General features: G+C 42.4%; 1 protein-coding gene across 1 annotated transcript in view; it reads right to left on the reverse strand.

Annotated features, from left to right (window-relative positions):
* LOC138755183 (mucin-5B-like) overlaps positions 1-19785 on the reverse strand; it is a 143584-nt gene that overhangs the window by 41265 nt on the left and 82534 nt on the right. Inside the window, exons 38-40 of the mRNA XM_069920689.1 lie at positions 12652-19742; positions 6450-12516; positions 1876-6257 (exon numbers count right to left, since the gene is read on the reverse strand). Of these exons, the coding sequence (XP_069776790.1) occupies positions 1876-6257; positions 6450-12516; positions 12652-19742 (17540 nt within the window). The remainder of the gene's footprint in view (positions 1-1875; positions 6258-6449; positions 12517-12651; positions 19743-19785) is intronic.

Below are 19785 nucleotides of genomic sequence, written 5' to 3' on the forward strand. Positions count from 1 at the left end.
ACTCTCCCCTCTCCTTATCAAACTCATTCATCATCAATCAGCAATTACATCAACACCTCCCCCACCCCACCCCACCCTGCCCATTTGACCTGGAACTGTGCTGTCCAAGAACTCCCTAATTCCCCACCCATCACCTGCCCAGGGGATCATTTACAGTGGCTATTTCACCTTTCAAGCAGCATTGCTTTGCATTATGAGTAAAAACCTGCACTGCCTGGGTATCACATGCATAACACCAGAGGTGGCATCATCTCAAAATTATGCATTATCTGCACTTCAACTTATAGTTTCTATCCTGTCATTCATAAATCTTTCCGTTCCAGGTTTTTACTCATAACGCAAAGCAATGTAGTCCCGACCCAAGATGGACTGTTTCCCTCCATGGATGATACCCAACTCAATGATTCCTTTCAGCTTCTTGAGAATACAGAACATTCCAGCACAGTCCAGACCATTCAGCCCAAGATGTTGTGCTGACCTATGTCACCTACTCCACAACAATCTAACTCTTCCCAACCTCACACCATTACCCTCTATTTTTCTTACATCCATGTGCTTAACTAAGAGACTTTGGAATGTTTCCAGTATACTAGCCTCCACCACCCCTGGCAATGCATTTCAGGCCCCCCACCACTCTCTGTGTAAAAGAAACCTCTGGCATCTCCCCTAAATTTTCCTCCACTCACCTGAAACAGATGTCCTCTGGTATTTGCTATTGTTGGCCCTAGGTCCACACTATCTAAGCCCCTCCTAATCTTATATCCCTCTATTTCGTCACCTCTCACCCTTCGTTGCTCTGTAGAGAGAGCTCTGCTGACTCAAGTTTCCTGCTCCTGCAGTTGTTGCTTTTCTCGATTGCACCTGGAGGAAACCCCACACAGACATGGGGAGAAGGTACAGATTTCTTACAGACAGTGGCAGATTCAAACCTAGTTGCAACAGGGTGGCGCTAACTCCTATGTAAATCGTGCCGCCGGAAGGATGGTGATGATTATAACGTACCAGTCACCAAATTTTGCTCCATTATTTTGTTCAGGAGCCTCAATCGAATGGTAGAGCAGGAAAGTTGCAATATCTCTGTTTATAAGGTAGTTCAAAGTTTTTCTTTTTTTGTTTGTTTTATGCAAGCTATTTCAACAAACGGTCGCATAGTTCATTTCAATTAAATGTTTTTGAGATATTATAAACATGAAGTTTTATTTACATTTCTGGCTTTATTTGTGCGTAATTGTCAATTCTGTATTGATGTTTCTATGTTAAATTGAATAGAAAATAGTTCAAGCAAGAAAGATGAATAAAATAGTCCAATGATTGAATAAAATCTTGAAAGAATTAAGAAAAACATGACAGAAGGTGTCTGTTTCCGTGCAGTAATTGTTCTATGGGTCCATGTACAGTAAAAAGAGAAGGATTTTTAAAAAAAGCAGCTGACCTCAAAGGTGGGGAAGGAAATACTTGTGATAAAAGGCAGGATTCAAGAAGTGAGGTAAAGAGAAAGAAGGGCTGTGGGCCGTGGGCCTGGAACCATGCTGCATCTCTAAAGTAAAGTGAATTAAACTCGTCATCTATCCACAACCATTTCTGACACCATATGTCCATCTGAGCCTTTTTTCCTGTTTCCTGTTGCTTCTGTCTGTCATTCCTCTTCCACGTTTCCATCCTGTGCAGCAGAATCAACATTATAGCCATTTTATATCCGAGTGACATTTTTCTGAAAGAGCTTTTTCCAGATATTCTCATTAAACATTGGCATGCTTCTACACAAGGTAAAACTGGCAAATCTTACATTTTTGCAAAGCAAGTTAGAAAAAGATATTTATAAAATATCCAACATTTCCTACAAAATACAGCATTAAGCAAATGTATGCATCCTACCTGGTGAATAGACAGTTCCGTTTATGACGCAGAAACATTTGGTGATGGAAGGTGAATAACTGGTGGTCGAATGTTCAGTGGATGTGGACAAAAATGTTGAAGTCCTCTTGGTCGTACTTGCAGAAGAGGCACCAGTGCTGGTGACTTGGACAGTAGGTCCCGTCAGGCTGGAAAGAGTGGTGAGCACCGTCGAGGGTGCAGTACTTGTAGAAGCAGTTATAGTGGTGAAAGGGTTAAAGGAAGTGGAAAATAGCGTTGTTCTACTTATGGTAACTGATGTTCCTGAGCTTGGTGATTCAGAGGTAGTGTTAAATAGTGATGACGTTTCAGTGGTAATTGATGAGAAAGGATTGGTGATATGTGTATGAATAGCTTCAGAACTTGTTTCTATCGTTGGGGTGGAAGTGTGGAGTGTTGTTTTCTCTGTAGTTGGTGGTGAGGTCGTGAAAACTGTTGTTGACGCTTCTGATGTGGTTGTAGATGTGTTAGGTGGATGTTTAGTTGTAGTAAATGTACCTGTGGATGTTGTCTCTGTGGTTTCTGTTTGTTCTGTGGTGCATGTTGTGGTCAGTTCAGTTGTGGTACTTAGTGGTTGTGACACTGTTGGTGTTGAGGTACTTGGAGTTAGTGTTGTTCTTGTAGTACTGGTGATAGTTTCCTGAGAACTAACTTCTGAACTTGTAGATGGAGATGTTGTTGTGCTTGGTGATTCTGTGGTAGTGTGTATTTGTGTGGGTGTTGGACTGGTTTTTGCTGTTGTAGAACTGGTGACGTGTGTATGTGTAGTTTCTGAACTTGTTTCGATGGTTTCAGTGGAAGTGTGGAGTGTTGTCTTCTCTGTAGTTGGTGTTGAGGTTGTGGAAACTGTTGTTGATGTTTCTGATGTGGTTGAAGAAGTGCTAGGTGGTTGTTTACTTGTTGTAGATGTACTTGAGGATGTTATCATTGTGGTTTCTGTTTGTTCTGTGGTGCATGTTGTGGTTAGTTCAGTTGTGGTGCTTGGTGGTTGTGACACTGTTGGTGTTGAGGTACTTGGTGTTAGTGTTGTTGTTGTAGTACTGGTGGTAGTTTCCAGAGAACTAACTTCTGAAGTTGTAGATGGTGATTTTTTTGTACTTGGTGATTCCGAGGTTGTGTGGATTTGTGTGGGTGTTGGACTGGTTTTTGCTGTTGTAGAACTGGTAACGCGTGTATGTGTTGTTTCTGAACTTGTTTCGATTTTTGGAGTGGAAGTGTGGAGTGTTGTTTTCTCTGTATTTGGTGTTGAGGTTGTGGAAACTGTTCTTGATGTTTCTGATGTGGTTGAAGAAGTGCTAGGTGGTTGTAAAGTTGTTGTAGGTGTACTTGAGGATGTTATCTCTGTGGTTTCTGTTTGTTCTGTGGTGCATGTTGTGGTTAGTTCAGATGTGGTGCTTGGTGGTTTTGACACTGTTGGTGTTGAGGTACTCGGTGTTAGTGTTGTTGTTGTAGTACTGGTTGTAGTTTCCAGGGAACTAACTTCTGAAGTTGTAGATGGAGATGTTGTTGTCCTTGGTGATTCCGAGGTTGTGTGTATTTGTGTGGGTGTTGGACTGGATTTTGTTGTTGTAGAACTGGTGATGTGTGTATGTGTAGTTTCTGAACTTGTTTCGATGGTTTGAGTGGAAGTGTGGAGTGTTGTTTTCTCTGTAGTTGGTGGTGAGGTCGTGGAAACTGTTGTTGATGTTTCTGATGTGGTTGAAGAAGTGCTAGGTGGTTGTTTACTTGTTGTAGATGTACTTGAGGATGTTATCTCTGTCGTTTCTGTTTGTTCTGTGGTGCATGTTGTGGTCAGTTCAGTTGTGGTGCTTGGTGGTTGTGACACTGTTGGTGTTGAGGTAGTTGGTGTTAGTGTTGTTGATGTAGTACTGGTGGTAGTTTCCAGAGAACTAACTTCTGAGGTTGTAGATGGAGATGTTTTTGTGCTTGGTGATTCCGAGGTAGTGTGTATTTGTGTGGGTGTTGGACTTGTTTTTGCTGTTGTAGAACTGGTAACGTGTGTATGTGTAGTTTCTGAACTTGTTTCGATCTTTGGAGTGGAAGTGTGGAGTGTTGTTTTCTCTGTAGTTGGTGGTGAGGTCGTGGAAAATGTTGTTGATGTTTCTGATGTGGTTGAAGAAGTGCTAGGTGGTTGTTTACTTGTTGTAGATGTACTTGAGGATGTTATCATTGTGGTTTCTGTTTGTTCTGTGGTGCATGTTGTGGTTAGTTCAGTTGTGGTGCTTGGTGGTTGTGACACTGTTGGTGTTGAGGTAGTTGGTGTTAGTGTTGTTGTTGTAGTACTGGTGGTAGTTTCCAGGGAACTAACTTCTGAAGTTGTAGATGGTGATGTTTTTGTACTTGGTGATTCCGAGGTTGTGTGGATTTGTGTGGGTGTTGGACTGGTTTTTGCTGTTGAAGAACTGGTAACGCGTGTATGTGTTGTTTCTGAACTTGTTTCGATCTTTGGAGTGGAAGTGTGGAGTGTTGTTTTCTCTGTAGTTGGTGTTGAGGTTGTGGAAACTGTTCTTGATGTTTCTGATGTGGTTGAAGAAGTGCTAGGTGGTTGTAAAGTTGTTGTAGGTGTACTTGAGGATGTTATCTCTGTGGTTTCCGTTGGTTCTGTAGTGCATGTTGTGGTCAGTTCAGTTGTTGTGCCTGGTGGTTGTGACACTGTTGGTGTTGAGGTACTCGGTGTTAGTGTTGTTGTTGTAGTACTGGTGGTAGTTTCCAGAGAACTAACTTCTGAAGTTGTAGATGGAGATGTTGTTGTGCTTGGTGATTCCGAGGTTGTGTGTATTTGTGTGGGTGTTGGACTGGATTTTGTTGTTGTAGAACTGGTGACGTGTGTATGTGTAGTTTCTGAGCTTGTTTCGATGGTTTGAGTGGAAGTGTGGAGTGTTGTTTTCTCTGTAGTTGGAGTTGAGGTTGTGGAAACTGTTGTTGATGTTTCTGATGTGGTTGAAGAAGTGCTAGGTGGTTGTTTACTTGTTGTAGATGTACTTGAGGACGTTATCTCTGTGGTTTCTGTTTGTTCTGTGGTGCATGTTGTGGTCAGTTCAGATGTGGTGCTTTGTGCTTTTGACACTGTTGGTGTTGAGGTACTTGGAGTTAGTGTTGTTGTTGTAGTACTGGTTGTAGTTTCCAGAGAACTAACTTCTGAAGTTGTAGATGGAGATGTTGTTGTGCTTGGTGATTCCGAGGTTGTGTGTATTTGTGTGGGTGTTGGACTGGATTTTGTTGTTGTAGAACTAGTGACGTGTGTATGTGTAGTTTCTGAACTTGTTTCGATGGTTTGAGTGGAAGTGTGGAGTGTTGATTTCTCTGTAGTTGGTGGTGAGGTCGTGGAAACTGTTGTTGATGTTTCTGATGTGGTTGAAGAAGTGCTAGGTGGTTGTTTACTTGTTGTAGATGTACTTGAGGATGTTATCTCTGTGGTTTCTGTTTGTTCTGTGGTGCATGTTGTGGTCAGTTCAGTTGTGGTGCTTGGTGGTTGTGACACTGTTGGTGTTGAGGTAGTTGGTGTTAGTGTTGTTGATGTAGTACTGGTGGTAGTTTCCAGAGAACTAACTTCTGAAGTTGTAGATGGAGATGTTGTTGTGCTTGGTGATTCCGAGGTTGTGTGTATTTGTGTGGGTGTTGGACTTGTTTTTGCTGTTGTAGATCTGGTGACGTGTGTATGTGTAGTTTCTGAACTTGTTTCGATGGTTTGAGTGGAAGTGTGGAGTGTTGTTTTCTCTGTAGTTGGTGGTGAGGTCGTGGAAACTGTTGTTGATGTTTCTGATGTGGTTGAAGATGTGCTAGGTGGTTGTAAAGTTGTTGTAGGTGTACTTGAGGATGTTATCACTGTGGTTTCTGTTTGTTCTGTGGTGCATGTTGTGGTTAGTTCAGATGTGCTGCTTTGTGGTTTTGACACTGTTGGTGTTGAGGTACTCGGTGTTAGTGTTGTTGTTGTAGTACTGGTGGTAGTTTCCAGAGAACTAACTTCTGAAGTTGTAGATGGAGATGTTGTAGAGCTTGGTGATTCTGACGTTGTGTGTATTTGTGTGGGTGTTGGACTGGTTTTTGCTGTTGTAGAACTGGATACGTGTGTATGTGTAGTTTCTGAACTTGTTTCGATCTTTGGAGTGGAAGTGTGGAGTGTTGTTTTCTCTGTAGTTGGTGGTGTGGTCGTGGAAACTGTTGTTGATGTTTCTGATGTGGTTGAAGAAGTGCTAGGTGGTTGTTTACTTGTTGTAGATGTACTTGAGGATGTTATCTCTGTGGTTTCTGTTTGTTCTGTGGTGCATGTTGTGGTCAGTTCAGTTGTGGTGCTTGGTGGTTGTGACACTGTTGGTGTTGAGGTAGTTGGTGTTAGTGTTGTTGATTTAGTACTGGTGGTAGTTTCCAGAGAACTAACTTCTGAAGTTGTAGATGGAGATGTTGTTGTGCTTGGTGATTCCGAGGTTGTGTGTATTTGTGTGGGTGTTGGACTGGATTTTGTTGTTGTAGAACTGGTGACGTGTGTATGTGTAGTTTCTGAACTTGTTTCGATGGTTTGAGTGGAAGAGTGGAGTGTTGTTTTCTCTGTAGTTGGTGTTGAGGTTGTGGAAACTGTTGTTGATGTTTCTGATGTGGTTGAAGAAGTGCTAGGTGGTTGTTTACTTGTTGTAGATGTACTTGAGGATGTTATCTCTGTGGTTTCCGTTGGTTCTGTGGTGCATGTTGTGGTCAGTTCAGTTGTTGTGCTTGGTGGTTGTGACACTGTTGGTGTTGAGGTAGTTGGTGTTAGTGTTGTTGTTGTAGTACTGGTGGTAGTTTCCAGAGAACTAACTTCTGAAGTTGTAGATGGAGATGTTGTAGAGCTTGGTGATTCTGACGTTGTGTGTATTTGTGTGGGTGTTGGACTGGTTTTTGCTGTTGTAGAACTGGATACGTGTGTATGTGTAGTTTCTGAACTTGTTTCGATCTTTGGAGTGGAAGTGTGGAGTGTTGTTTTCTCTGTAGTTGGTGGTGTGGTCGTGGAAACTGTTGTTGATGTTTCTGATGTGGTTGAAGAAGTGCTAGGTGGTTGTTTACTTGTTGTAGATGTACTTGAGGATGTTATCTCTGTGGTTTCTGTTTGTTCTGTGGTGCATGTTGTGGTCAGTTCAGTTGTGGTGCTTGGTGGTTGTGACACTGTTGGTGTTGAGGTAGTTGGTGTTAGTGTTGTTGATTTAGTACTGGTGGTAGTTTCCAGAGAACTAACTTCTGAAGTTGTAGATGGAGATGTTGTTGTGCTTGGTGATTCCGAGGTTGTGTGTATTTGTGTGGGTGTTGGACTGGATTTTGTTGTTGTAGAACTGGTGACGTGTGTATGTGTAGTTTCTGAACTTGTTTCGATGGTTTGAGTGGAAGAGTGGAGTGTTGTTTTCTCTGTAGTTGGTGTTGAGGTTGTGGAAACTGTTGTTGATGTTTCTGATGTGGTTGAAGAAGTGCTAGGTGGTTGTTTACTTGTTGTAGATGTACTTGAGGATGTTATCTCTGTGGTTTCCGTTGGTTCTGTGGTGCATGTTGTGGTCAGTTCAGTTGTTGTGCTTGGTGGTTGTGACACTGTTGGTGTTGAGGTAGTTGGTGTTAGTGTTGTTGTTGTAGTACTGGTGGTAGTTTCCAGAGAACTAACTTCTGAAGTTGTAGATGGAGATGTTGTAGAGCTTGGTGATTCTGACGTTGTGTGTATTTGTGTGGGTGTTGGACTGGTTTTTGCTGTTGTAGAACTGGATACGTGTGTATGTGTAGTTTCTGAACTTGTTTCGATGGTTTCAGTGGAAGTGTGGAGTGTTGTCTTCTCTGTAGTTGGTGTTGAGGTTGTGGAAACTGTTGTTGATGTTTCTGATGTGGTTGAAGAAGTGCTAGGTGGTTGTTTACTTGTTGTAGATGTACTTGAGGATGTTATCATTGTGGTTTCTGTTTGTTCTGTGGTGCATGTTGTGGTTAGTTCAGTTGTGGTGCTTGGTGGTTGTGACACTGTTGGTGTTGAGGTAGTTGGTGTTAGTGTTGTTGTTGTAGTACTGGTGGTAGTTTCCAGGGAACTAACTTCTGAAGTTGTAGATGGTGATGTTTTTGTACTTGGTGATTCCGAGGTTGTGTGGATTTGTGTGGGTGTTGGACTGGTTTTTGCTGTTGAAGAACTGGTAACGCGTGTATGTGTTGTTTCTGAACTTGTTTCGATCTTTGGAGTGGAAGTGTGGAGTGTTGTTTTCTCTGTAGTTGGTGTTGAGGTTGTGGAAACTGTTCTTGATGTTTCTGATGTGGTTGAAGAAGTGCTAGGTGGTTGTAAAGTTGTTGTAGGTGTACTTGAGGATGTTATCTCTGTGGTTTCCGTTGGTTCTGTAGTGCATGTTGTGGTCAGTTCAGTTGTTGTGCCTGGTGGTTGTGACACTGTTGGTGTTGAGGTAGTTGGTGTTAGTGTTGTTGTTGTAGTACTGGTTGTAGTTTCCAGAGAACTAACTTCTGAAGTTGTAGATGGAGATGTTGTTGTGCTTGGTGATTCCGTGGTTGTGTGTATTTGTGTGGGTGTTGGACTGGATTTTGTTGTTGTAGAACTGGTGACGTGTGTATGTGTAGTTTCTGAACTTGTTTCGATTGTTTGAGTGGAAGTGTGGAGTGTTGTTTTCTCTGTAGTTGGTGGTGAGGTCGTGGAAACTGTTGTTGATTCTGATGTGGTTGAAGATGTGCTAGGTTGTTGTAAAGTTGTTGTAGGTGTACTTGAGGATGTTATCTCTGTGGTTTCCGTTGGTTCTGTGGTGCATGTTGTGGTCAGTTCAGTTGTTGTGCTTGGTGGTTGTGACACTGTTGGTGTTGAGGTAGTTGGTGTTAGTGTTGTTGTTGTAGTACTGGTGGTAGTTTCCAGAGAACTAACTTCTGAAGTTGTAGATGGAGATGTGGTAGAGCTTGGTGATTCTGACGTTGTGTGTATTTGTGTGGGTGTTGGACTGGTTTTTGCTGTTGTAGAACTGGATACGTGTGTATGTGTAGTTTCTGAACTTGTTTCGATCTTTGGAGTGGAAGTGTGGAGTGTTGTTTTCTCTGTAGTTGGTGGTGTGGTCGTGGAAACTGTTGTTGATGTTTCTGATGTGGTTGAAGAAGTGCTAGGTGGTTGTTTACTTGTTGTAGATGTACTTGAGGATGTTATCTCTGTGGTTTCTGTTTGTTCTGTGGTGCATGTTGTGGTCAGTTCAGTTGTGGTGCTTGGTGGTTGTGACACTGTTGGTGTTGAGGTAGTTGGTGTTAGTGTTGTTGATTTAGTACTGGTGGTAGTTTCCAGAGAACTAACTTCTGAAGTTGTAGATGGAGATGTTGTTGTGCTTGGTGATTCCGAGGTTGTGTGTATTTGTGTGGGTGTTGGACTGGATTTTGTTGTTGTAGAACTGGTGACGTGTGTATGTGTAGTTTCTGAACTTGTTTCGATGGTTTGAGTGGAAGAGTGGAGTGTTGTTTTCTCTGTAGTTGGTGTTGAGGTTGTGGAAACTGTTGTTGATGTTTCTGATGTGGTTGAAGAAGTGCTAGGTGGTTGTTTACTTGTTGTAGATGTACTTGAGGATGTTATCTCTGTGGTTTCCGTTGGTTCTGTGGTGCATGTTGTGGTCAGTTCAGTTGTTGTGCTTGGTGGTTGTGACACTGTTGGTGTTGAGGTAGTTGGTGTTAGTGTTGTTGTTGTAGTACTGGTGGTAGTTTCCAGAGAACTAACTTCTGAAGTTGTAGATGGAGATGTTGTAGAGCTTGGTGATTCTGACGTTGTGTGTATTTGTGTGGGTGTTGGACTGGTTTTTGCTGTTGTAGAACTGGATACGTGTGTATGTGTAGTTTCTGAACTTGTTTCGATCTTTGGAGTGGAAGTGTGGAGTGTTGTTCTCTCTGTAGTTGGTGGTGTGGTCGTGGAAACTGTTGTTGATGTTTCTGATGTGGTTGAAGAAGTGCTAGGTGGTTGTTTACTTGTTGTAGATGTACTTGAGGATGTTATCTCTGTGGTTTCTGTTTGTTCTGTGGTGCATGTTGTGGTCAGTTCAGTTGTGGTGCTTGGTGGTTGTGACACTGTTGGTGTTGAGGTAGTTGGTGTTAGTGTTGTTGATTTAGTACTGGTGGTAGTTTCCAGAGAACTAACTTCTGAAGTTGTAGATGGAGATGTTGTTGTGCTTGGTGATTCCGAGGTTGTGTGTATTTGTGTGGGTGTTGGACTGGATTTTGTTGTTGTAGAACTGGTGACGTGTGTATGTGTAGTTTCTGAACTTGTTTCGATGGTTTGAGTGGAAGAGTGGAGTGTTGTTTTCTCTGTAGTTGGTGTTGAGGTTGTGGAAACTGTTGTTGATGTTTCTGATGTGGTTGAAGAAGTGCTAGGTGGTTGTTTACTTGTTGTAGATGTACTTGAGGATGTTATCTCTGTGGTTTCCGTTGGTTCTGTGGTGCATGTTGTGGTCAGTTCAGTTGTTGTGCTTGGTGGTTGTGACACTGTTGGTGTTGAGGTAGTTGGTGTTAGTGTTGTTGTTGTAGTACTGGTGGTAGTTTCCAGAGAACTAACTTCTGAAGTTGTAGATGGAGATGTTGTAGAGCTTGGTGATTCTGACGTTGTGTGTATTTGTGTGGGTGTTGGACTGGTTTTTGCTGTTGTAGAACTGGATACGTGTGTATGTGTAGTTTCTGAACTTGTTTCGATCTTTGGAGTGGAAGTGTGGAGTGTTGTTTTCTCTGTAGTTGGTGGTGAGGTCGTGGAAACTGTTGTTGATGTTTCTGATGTGGTTGAAGATGTGCTAGGTGGTTGTAAAGTTGTTGTAGGTGTACTTGAGGATGTTATCACTGTGGTTTCTGTTTGTTCAGTGGTGCATGTTGTGGTTAGTTCAGTTGTGGTGCTTGGTGGTTTTGACACTGTTGGTGTTGAGGAACTTGGTGTTAGTGTAGTTGTTGTAGTACTGGTTGTAGTTTCCAGAGAACTAACTTCTGAAGTTGTAGATGGAGATGTTGTTGTGCTTGGTGATTCCGATGTTGTGTGTATTTGTGTGGGTGTTGGACTGGATTTTGTTGTTGTAGAACTGGTGACGTGTGTATGTGTAGTTTCTGAACTTGTTTCGATGGTTTGAGTGGAAGTGTGGAGTGTTGTTTTCTCTGTAGTTGGTGTTGAGGTTGTGGAAACTGTTGTTGATGTTTCTGATGTAGTTGAAGAAGTGCTAGGTGGTTGTTTACTTGTTGTAGATGTACTTGAGGATGTTATCTCTGTGGATTCTGTTTGTTCTGTGGTGCATGTTGTGGTCAGTTCAGTTGTGGTGCTTGGTGGTTGTGACACTGTTGGTGTTGAGGTAGTTGGTGTTAGTGTTGTTGATGTTGTACTGGTGGTAGTTTCCAGAGAACTAACTTCTGAAGTTGTAGATGGAGATGTTGTTGTGCTTGGTGATTCCGAGGTTGTGTGTATTTGTGTGGGTGTTGGACTGGATTTTGTTGTTGTAGAACTGGTGACGTGTGTATGTGTAGTTTCTGAGCTTGTTTCGATGGTTTGAGTGGAAGTGTGGAGTGTTGTTTTCTCTGTAGTTGGAGTTGAGGTTGTGGAAACTGTTGTTGATGTTTCTGATGTGGTTGAAGAAGTGCTAGGTGGTTGTTTACTTGTTGTAGATGTACTTGAGGACGTTATCTCTGTGGTTTCTGTTTGTTCTGTGGTGCATGTTGTGGTCAGTTCAGATGTGGTGCTTTGTGCTTTTGACACTGTTGGTGTTGAGGTACTTGGAGTTAGTGTTGTTGTTGTAGTACTGGTTGTAGTTTCCAGAGAACTAACTTCTGAAGTTGTAGATGGAGATGTTGTTGTGCTTGGTGATTCCGAGGTTGTGTGTATTTGTGTGGGTGTTGGACTGGATTTTGTTGTTGTAGAACTAGTGACGTGTGTATGTGTAGTTTCTGAACTTGTTTCGATGGTTTGAGTGGAAGTGTGGAGTGTTGATTTCTCTGTAGTTGGTGGTGAGGTCGTGGAAACTGTTGTTGATGTTTCTGATGTGGTTGAAGAAGTGCTAGGTGGTTGTTTACTTGTTGTAGATGTACTTGAGGATGTTATCTCTGTGGTTTCTGTTTGTTCTGTGGTGCATGTTGTGGTCAGTTCAGTTGTGGTGCTTGGTGGTTGTGACACTGTTGGTGTTGAGGTAGTTGGTGTTAGTGTTGTTGATGTAGTACTGGTGGTAGTTTCCAGAGAACTAACTTCTGAAGTTGTAGATGGAGATGTTGTTGTGCTTGGTGATTCCGAGGTTGTGTGTATTTGTGTGGGTGTTGGACTTGTTTTTGCTGTTGTAGATCTGGTGACGTGTGTATGTGTAGTTTCTGAACTTGTTTCGATGGTTTGAGTGGAAGTGTGGAGTGTTGTTTTCTCTGTAGTTGGTGGTGAGGTCGTGGAAACTGTTGTTGATGTTTCTGATGTGGTTGAAGATGTGCTAGGTGGTTGTAAAGTTGTTGTAGGTGTACTTGAGGATGTTATCACTGTGGTTTCTGTTTGTTCTGTGGTGCATGTTGTGGTTAGTTCAGATGTGCTGCTTTGTGGTTTTGACACTGTTGGTGTTGAGGTACTCGGTGTTAGTGTTGTTGTTGTAGTACTGGTGGTAGTTTCCAGAGAACTAACTTCTGAAGTTGTAGATGGAGATGTTGTAGAGCTTGGTGATTCTGACGTTGTGTGTATTTGTGTGGGTGTTGGACTGGTTTTTGCTGTTGTAGAACTGGATACGTGTGTATGTGTAGTTTCTGAACTTGTTTCGATCTTTGGAGTGGAAGTGTGGAGTGTTGTTTTCTCTGTAGTTGGTGGTGTGGTCGTGGAAACTGTTGTTGATGTTTCTGATGTGGTTGAAGAAGTGCTAGGTGGTTGTTTACTTGTTGTAGATGTACTTGAGGATGTTATCTCTGTGGTTTCTGTTTGTTCTGTGGTGCATGTTGTGGTCAGTTCAGTTGTGGTGCTTGGTGGTTGTGACACTGTTGGTGTTGAGGTAGTTGGTGTTAGTGTTGTTGATTTAGTACTGGTGGTAGTTTCCAGAGAACTAACTTCTGAAGTTGTAGATGGAGATGTTGTTGTGCTTGGTGATTCCGAGGTTGTGTGTATTTGTGTGGGTGTTGGACTGGATTTTGTTGTTGTAGAACTGGTGACGTGTGTATGTGTAGTTTCTGAACTTGTTTCGATGGTTTGAGTGGAAGAGTGGAGTGTTGTTTTCTCTGTAGTTGGTGTTGAGGTTGTGGAAACTGTTGTTGATGTTTCTGATGTGGTTGAAGAAGTGCTAGGTGGTTGTTTACTTGTTGTAGATGTACTTGAGGATGTTATCTCTGTGGTTTCCGTTGGTTCTGTGGTGCATGTTGTGGTCAGTTCAGTTGTTGTGCTTGGTGGTTGTGACACTGTTGGTGTTGAGGTAGTTGGTGTTAGTGTTGTTGTTGTAGTACTGGTGGTAGTTTCCAGAGAACTAACTTCTGAAGTTGTAGATGGAGATGTTGTAGAGCTTGGTGATTCTGACGTTGTGTGTATTTGTGTGGGTGTTGGACTGGTTTTTGCTGTTGTAGAACTGGATACGTGTGTATGTGTAGTTTCTGAACTTGTTTCGATCTTTGGAGTGGAAGTGTGGAGTGTTGTTTTCTCTGTAGTTGGTGGTGTGGTCGTGGAAACTGTTGTTGATGTTTCTGATGTGGTTGAAGAAGTGCTAGGTGGTTGTTTACTTGTTGTAGATGTACTTGAGGATGTTATCTCTGTGGTTTCTGTTTGTTCTGTGGTGCATGTTGTGGTCAGTTCAGTTGTGGTGCTTGGTGGTTGTGACACTGTTGGTGTTGAGGTAGTTGGTGTTAGTGTTGTTGATTTAGTACTGGTGGTAGTTTCCAGAGAACTAACTTCTGAAGTTGTAGATGGAGATGTTGTTGTGCTTGGTGATTCCGAGGTTGTGTGTATTTGTGTGGGTGTTGGACTGGATTTTGTTGTTGTAGAACTGGTGACGTGTGTATGTGTAGTTTCTGAACTTGTTTCGATGGTTTGAGTGGAAGAGTGGAGTGTTGTTTTCTCTGTAGTTGGTGTTGAGGTTGTGGAAACTGTTGTTGATGTTTCTGATGTGGTTGAAGAAGTGCTAGGTGGTTGTTTACTTGTTGTAGATGTACTTGAGGATGTTATCTCTGTGGTTTCCGTTGGTTCTGTGGTGCATGTTGTGGTCAGTTCAGTTGTTGTGCTTGGTGGTTGTGACACTGTTGGTGTTGAGGTAGTTGGTGTTAGTGTTGTTGTTGTAGTACTGGTGGTAGTTTCCAGAGAACTAACTTCTGAAGTTGTAGATGGAGATGTTGTAGAGCTTGGTGATTCTGACGTTGTGTGTATTTGTGTGGGTGTTGGACTGGTTTTTGCTGTTGTAGAACTGGATACGTGTGTATGTGTAGTTTCTGAACTTGTTTCGATGGTTTCAGTGGAAGTGTGGAGTGTTGTCTTCTCTGTAGTTGGTGTTGAGGTTGTGGAAACTGTTGTTGATGTTTCTGATGTGGTTGAAGAAGTGCTAGGTGGTTGTTTACTTGTTGTAGATGTACTTGAGGATGTTATCATTGTGGTTTCTGTTTGTTCTGTGGTGCATGTTGTGGTTAGTTCAGTTGTGGTGCTTGGTGGTTGTGACACTGTTGGTGTTGAGGTAGTTGGTGTTAGTGTTGTTGTTGTAGTACTGGTGGTAGTTTCCAGGGAACTAACTTCTGAAGTTGTAGATGGTGATGTTTTTGTACTTGGTGATTCCGAGGTTGTGTGGATTTGTGTGGGTGTTGGACTGGTTTTTGCTGTTGAAGAACTGGTAACGCGTGTATGTGTTGTTTCTGAACTTGTTTCGATCTTTGGAGTGGAAGTGTGGAGTGTTGTTTTCTCTGTAGTTGGTGTTGAGGTTGTGGAAACTGTTCTTGATGTTTCTGATGTGGTTGAAGAAGTGCTAGGTGGTTGTAAAGTTGTTGTAGGTGTACTTGAGGATGTTATCTCTGTGGTTTCCGTTGGTTCTGTAGTGCATGTTGTGGTCAGTTCAGTTGTTGTGCCTGGTGGTTGTGACACTGTTGGTGTTGAGGTAGTTGGTGTTAGTGTTGTTGTTGTAGTACTGGTTGTAGTTTCCAGAGAACTAACTTCTGAAGTTGTAGATGGAGATGTTGTTGTGCTTGGTGATTCCGTGGTTGTGTGTATTTGTGTGGGTGTTGGACTGGATTTTGTTGTTGTAGAACTGGTGACGTGTGTATGTGTAGTTTCTGAACTTGTTTCGATTGTTTGAGTGGAAGTGTGGAGTGTTGTTTTCTCTGTAGTTGGTGGTGAGGTCGTGGAAACTGTTGTTGATTCTGATGTGGTTGAAGATGTGCTAGGTTGTTGTAAAGTTGTTGTAGGTGTACTTGAGGATGTTATCTCTGTGGTTTCCGTTGGTTCTGTGGTGCATGTTGTGGTCAGTTCAGTTGTTGTGCTTGGTGGTTGTGACACTGTTGGTGTTGAGGTAGTTGGTGTTAGTGTTGTTGTTGTAGTACTGGTGGTAGTTTCCAGAGAACTAACTTCTGAAGTTGTAGATGGAGATGTGGTAGAGCTTGGTGATTCTGACGTTGTGTGTATTTGTGTGGGTGTTGGACTGGTTTTTGCTGTTGTAGAACTGGATACGTGTGTATGTGTAGTTTCTGAACTTGTTTCGATCTTTGGAGTGGAAGTGTGGAGTGTTGTTTTCTCTGTAGTTGGTGGTGTGGTCGTGGAAACTGTTGTTGATGTTTCTGATGTGGTTGAAGAAGTGCTAGGTGGTTGTTTACTTGTTGTAGATGTACTTGAGGATGTTATCTCTGTGGTTTCTGTTTGTTCTGTGGTGCATGTTGTGGTCAGTTCAGTTGTGGTGCTTGGTGGTTGTGACACTGTTGGTGTTGAGGTAGTTGGTGTTAGTGTTGTTGATTTAGTACTGGTGGTAGTTTCCAGAGAACTAACTTCTGAAGTTGTAGATGGAGATGTTGTTGTGCTTGGTGATTCCGAGGTTGTGTGTATTTGTGTGGGTGTTGGACTGGATTTTGTTGTTGTAGAACTGGTGACGTGTGTATGTGTAGTTTCTGAACTTGTTTCGATGGTTTGAGTGGAAGAGTGGAGTGTTGTTTTCTCTGTAGTTGGTGTTGAGGTTGTGGAAACTGTTGTTGATGTTTCTGATGTGGTTGAAGAAGTGCTAGGTGGTTGTTTACTTGTTGTAGATGTACTTGAGGATGTTATCTCTGTGGTTTCCGTTGGTTCTGTGGTGCATGTTGTGGTCAGTTCAGTTGTTGTGCTTGGTGGTTGTGACACTGTTGGTGTTGAGGTAGTTGGTGTTAGTGTTGTTGTTGTAGTACTGGTGGTAGTTTCCAGAGAACTAACTTCTGAAGTTGTAGATGGAGATGTTGTAGAGCTTGGTGATTCTGACGTTGTGTGTATTTGTGTGGGTGTTGGACTGGTTTTTGCTGTTGTAGAACTGGATACGTGTGTATGTGTAGTTTCTGAACTTGTTTCGATCTTTGGAGTGGAAGTGTGGAGTGTTGTTCTCTCTGTAGTTGGTGGTGTGGTCGTGGAAACTGTTGTTGATGTTTCTGATGTGGTTGAAGAAGTGCTAGGTGGTTGTTTACTTGTTGTAGATGTACTTGAGGATGTTATCTCTGTGGTTTCTGTTTGTTCTGTGGTGCATGTTGTGGTCAGTTCAGTTGTGGTGCTTGGTGGTTGTGACACTGTTGGTGTTGAGGTAGTTGGTGTTAGTGTTGTTGATTTAGTACTGGTGGTAGTTTCCAGAGAACTAACTTCTGAAGTTGTAGATGGAGATGTTGTTGTGCTTGGTGATTCCGAGGTTGTGTGTATTTGTGTGGGTGTTGGACTGGATTTTGTTGTTGTAGAACTGGTGACGTGTGTATGTGTAGTTTCTGAACTTGTTTCGATGGTTTGAGTGGAAGAGTGGAGTGTTGTTTTCTCTGTAGTTGGTGTTGAGGTTGTGGAAACTGTTGTTGATGTTTCTGATGTGGTTGAAGAAGTGCTAGGTGGTTGTTTACTTGTTGTAGATGTACTTGAGGATGTTATCTCTGTGGTTTCCGTTGGTTCTGTGGTGCATGTTGTGGTCAGTTCAGTTGTTGTGCTTGGTGGTTGTGACACTGTTGGTGTTGAGGTAGTTGGTGTTAGTGTTGTTGTTGTAGTACTGGTGGTAGTTTCCAGAGAACTAACTTCTGAAGTTGTAGATGGAGATGTTGTAGAGCTTGGTGATTCTGACGTTGTGTGTATTTGTGTGGGTGTTGGACTGGTTTTTGCTGTTGTAGAACTGGATACGTGTGTATGTGTAGTTTCTGAACTTGTTTCGATCTTTGGAGTGGAAGTGTGGAGTGTTGTTTTCTCTGTAGTTGGTGTTGAGGTTGTGGAAACTGTTGTTGATGTTTCTGATGTAGTTGAAGAAGTGCTAGGTGGTTGTTTACTTGTTGTAGATGTACTTGAGGATGTTATCTCTGTGGTTTCTGTTTGTTCTGTGGTGCATGTTGTGGTCAGTTCAGTTGTGGTGCTTGGTGGTTGTGACACTGTTGGTGTTGAGGTAGTTGGTGTTAGTGTTGTTGATGTTGTACTGGTGGTAGTTTCCAGAGAACTAACTTCTGAAGTTGTAGATGGAGATGTTGTTGTGCTTGGTGATTCCGAGGTTGTGTGTATTTGTGTGGGTGTTGGACTGGATTTTGTTGTTGTAGAACTGGTGACGTGTGTATGTGTAGTTTCTGAGCTTGTTTCGATGGTTTGAGTGGAAGTGTGGAGTGTTGTTTTCTCTGTAGTTGGAGTTGAGGTTGTGGAAACTGTTGTTGATGTTTCTGATGTGGTTGAAGAAGTGCTAGGTGGTTGTTTACTTGTTGTAGATGTACTTGAGGACGTTATCTCTGTGGTTTCTGTTTGTTCTGTGGTGCATGTTGTGGTCAGTTCAGATGTGGTGCTTTGTGCTTTTGACACTGTTGGTGTTGAGGTACTTGGAGTTAGTGTTGTTGTTGTAGTACTGGTTGTAGTTTCCAGAGAACTAACTTCTGAAGTTGTAGATGGAGATGTTGTTGTGCTTGGTGATTCCGAGGTTGTGTGTATTTGTGTGGGTGTTGGACTGGATTTTGTTGTTGTAGAACTAGTGACGTGTGTATGTGTAGTTTCTGAACTTGTTTCGATGGTTTGAGTGGAAGTGTGGAGTGTTGATTTCTCTGTAGTTGGTGGTGAGGTCGTGGAAACTGTTGTTGATGTTTCTGATGTGGTTGAAGAAGTGCTAGGTGGTTGTTTACTTGTTGTAGATGTACTTGAGGATGTTATCTCTGTGGTTTCTGTTTGTTCTGTGGTGCATGTTGTGGTCAGTTCAGTTGTGGTGCTTGGTGGTTGTGACACTGTTGGTGTTGAGGTAGTTGGTGTTAGTGTTGTTGATGTAGTACTGGGGGTAGTTTCCAGAGAACTAACTTCTGAAGTTGTAGATGGAGATGTTGTTGTGCTTGGTGATTCCGAGGTTGTGTGTATTTGTGTGGGTGTTGGACTTGTTTTTGCTGTTGTAGATCTGGTGACGTGTGTATGTGTAGTTTCTGAACTTGTTTCGATGGTTTGAGTGGAAGTGTGGAGTGTTGTTTTCTCTGTAGTTGGTGGTGAGGTCGTGGAAACTGTTGTTGATGTTTCTGATGTGGTTGAAGATGTGCTAGGTGGTTGTAAAGTTGTTGTAGGTGTACTTGAGGATGTTATCACTGTGGTTTCTGTTTGTTCTGTGGTGCATGTTGTGGTTAGTTCAGATGTGCTGCTTTGTGGTTTTGACACTGTTGGTGTTGAGGTACTCGGTGTTAGTGTTGTTGTTGTAGTACTGGTGGTAGTTTCCAGAGATCTACCTTCTGAAGTTGTAGATGGAGATGTTGTTGTGCTTGGTGATTCCGAGGTTGTGTGTATTTGTGTGGGTGTTGGACTGGATTTTGTTGTTGTAGAACTGGTGACGTGTGTATGTGTAGTTTCTGAACTTGTTTCGATGGTTTGTGTTGAAGTGTGGAGTGTTGTTTTCTCTGTGGTTGGTGTTGAGGTTGTGGAAACTGTTGTTGATGTTTCTGATGTGGTTGAAGAAGTGCTAGGTGGTTGTTTACTTGTTATAGATGTACTTGAGGATGTTATCTCTGTGGTTTCCGTTGGTTCTGTGGTGCATGTTGTGGTCAGTTCAGTTGTTGTGCTTGGTGGTTGTGACACTGTTGGTGTTGAGGTCGTTGGTGTTAGTGTTGTTGTTGTAGTACTGGTTCTAGTTTCCAGAGAACTAACTTCTGAAGTTGTAGATGGAGATGTTGTTGTGCTTGGTGATTCCGAGGTTGTGTGTATTTGTGTGGGTGTTGGACTGGTTTTTGCTGTTGTAGAACTGGATACGTGTATATGTGTAGTTTCTGAACTTGTTTCGATCTTTGGAGTGGAAGTGTGGAGTGTTGTTTTCTCTGTAGTTGGTGGTGAGGTCGTGGAAACTGTTGTTGATGTTTCTGATGTGGTTGAAGATGTGCTAGGTGGTTGTAAAGTTGTTGTAGGTGTACTTGAGGATGTTATCACTGTGGTTTCTGTTTGTTCAGTGGTGCATGTTGTGGTTAGTTCAGTTGTGGTGCTTGGTGGTTTTGACACTGTTGGTGTTGAGGTACTTGGTGTTAGTGTTGTTGTTGTAGTACTGGTTGTAGTTTCCAGAGAACTAACTTCTGAAGTTGTAGATGGAGATGTTGTTGTGCTTGGTGATTCCGAGGTTGTGTGTATTTGTGTGCGTGTTGGACTGGATTTTGTTGTTGTAGAACTGGTGACTTGTGTATGTGTAGTTTCTGAACTTGTTTCGATGGTTTGAGTGGAAGTGTGGAGTGTTGTTTTCTCTGTAGTTGGTGTTGAGGTTGTGGAAACTGTTGTTGATGTTTCTGATGTGGTTGAAGAAGTGCTAGGTGGTTGTTTACTTGTTGTAGATGTACTTGAGGATGTAA

The sequence above is a fragment of the Narcine bancroftii genome, chromosome 1 (genome assembly GCF_036971445.1).
Source record: "Narcine bancroftii isolate sNarBan1 chromosome 1, sNarBan1.hap1, whole genome shotgun sequence".
NCBI lineage: Eukaryota > Metazoa > Chordata > Chondrichthyes > Torpediniformes > Narcinidae > Narcine > Narcine bancroftii.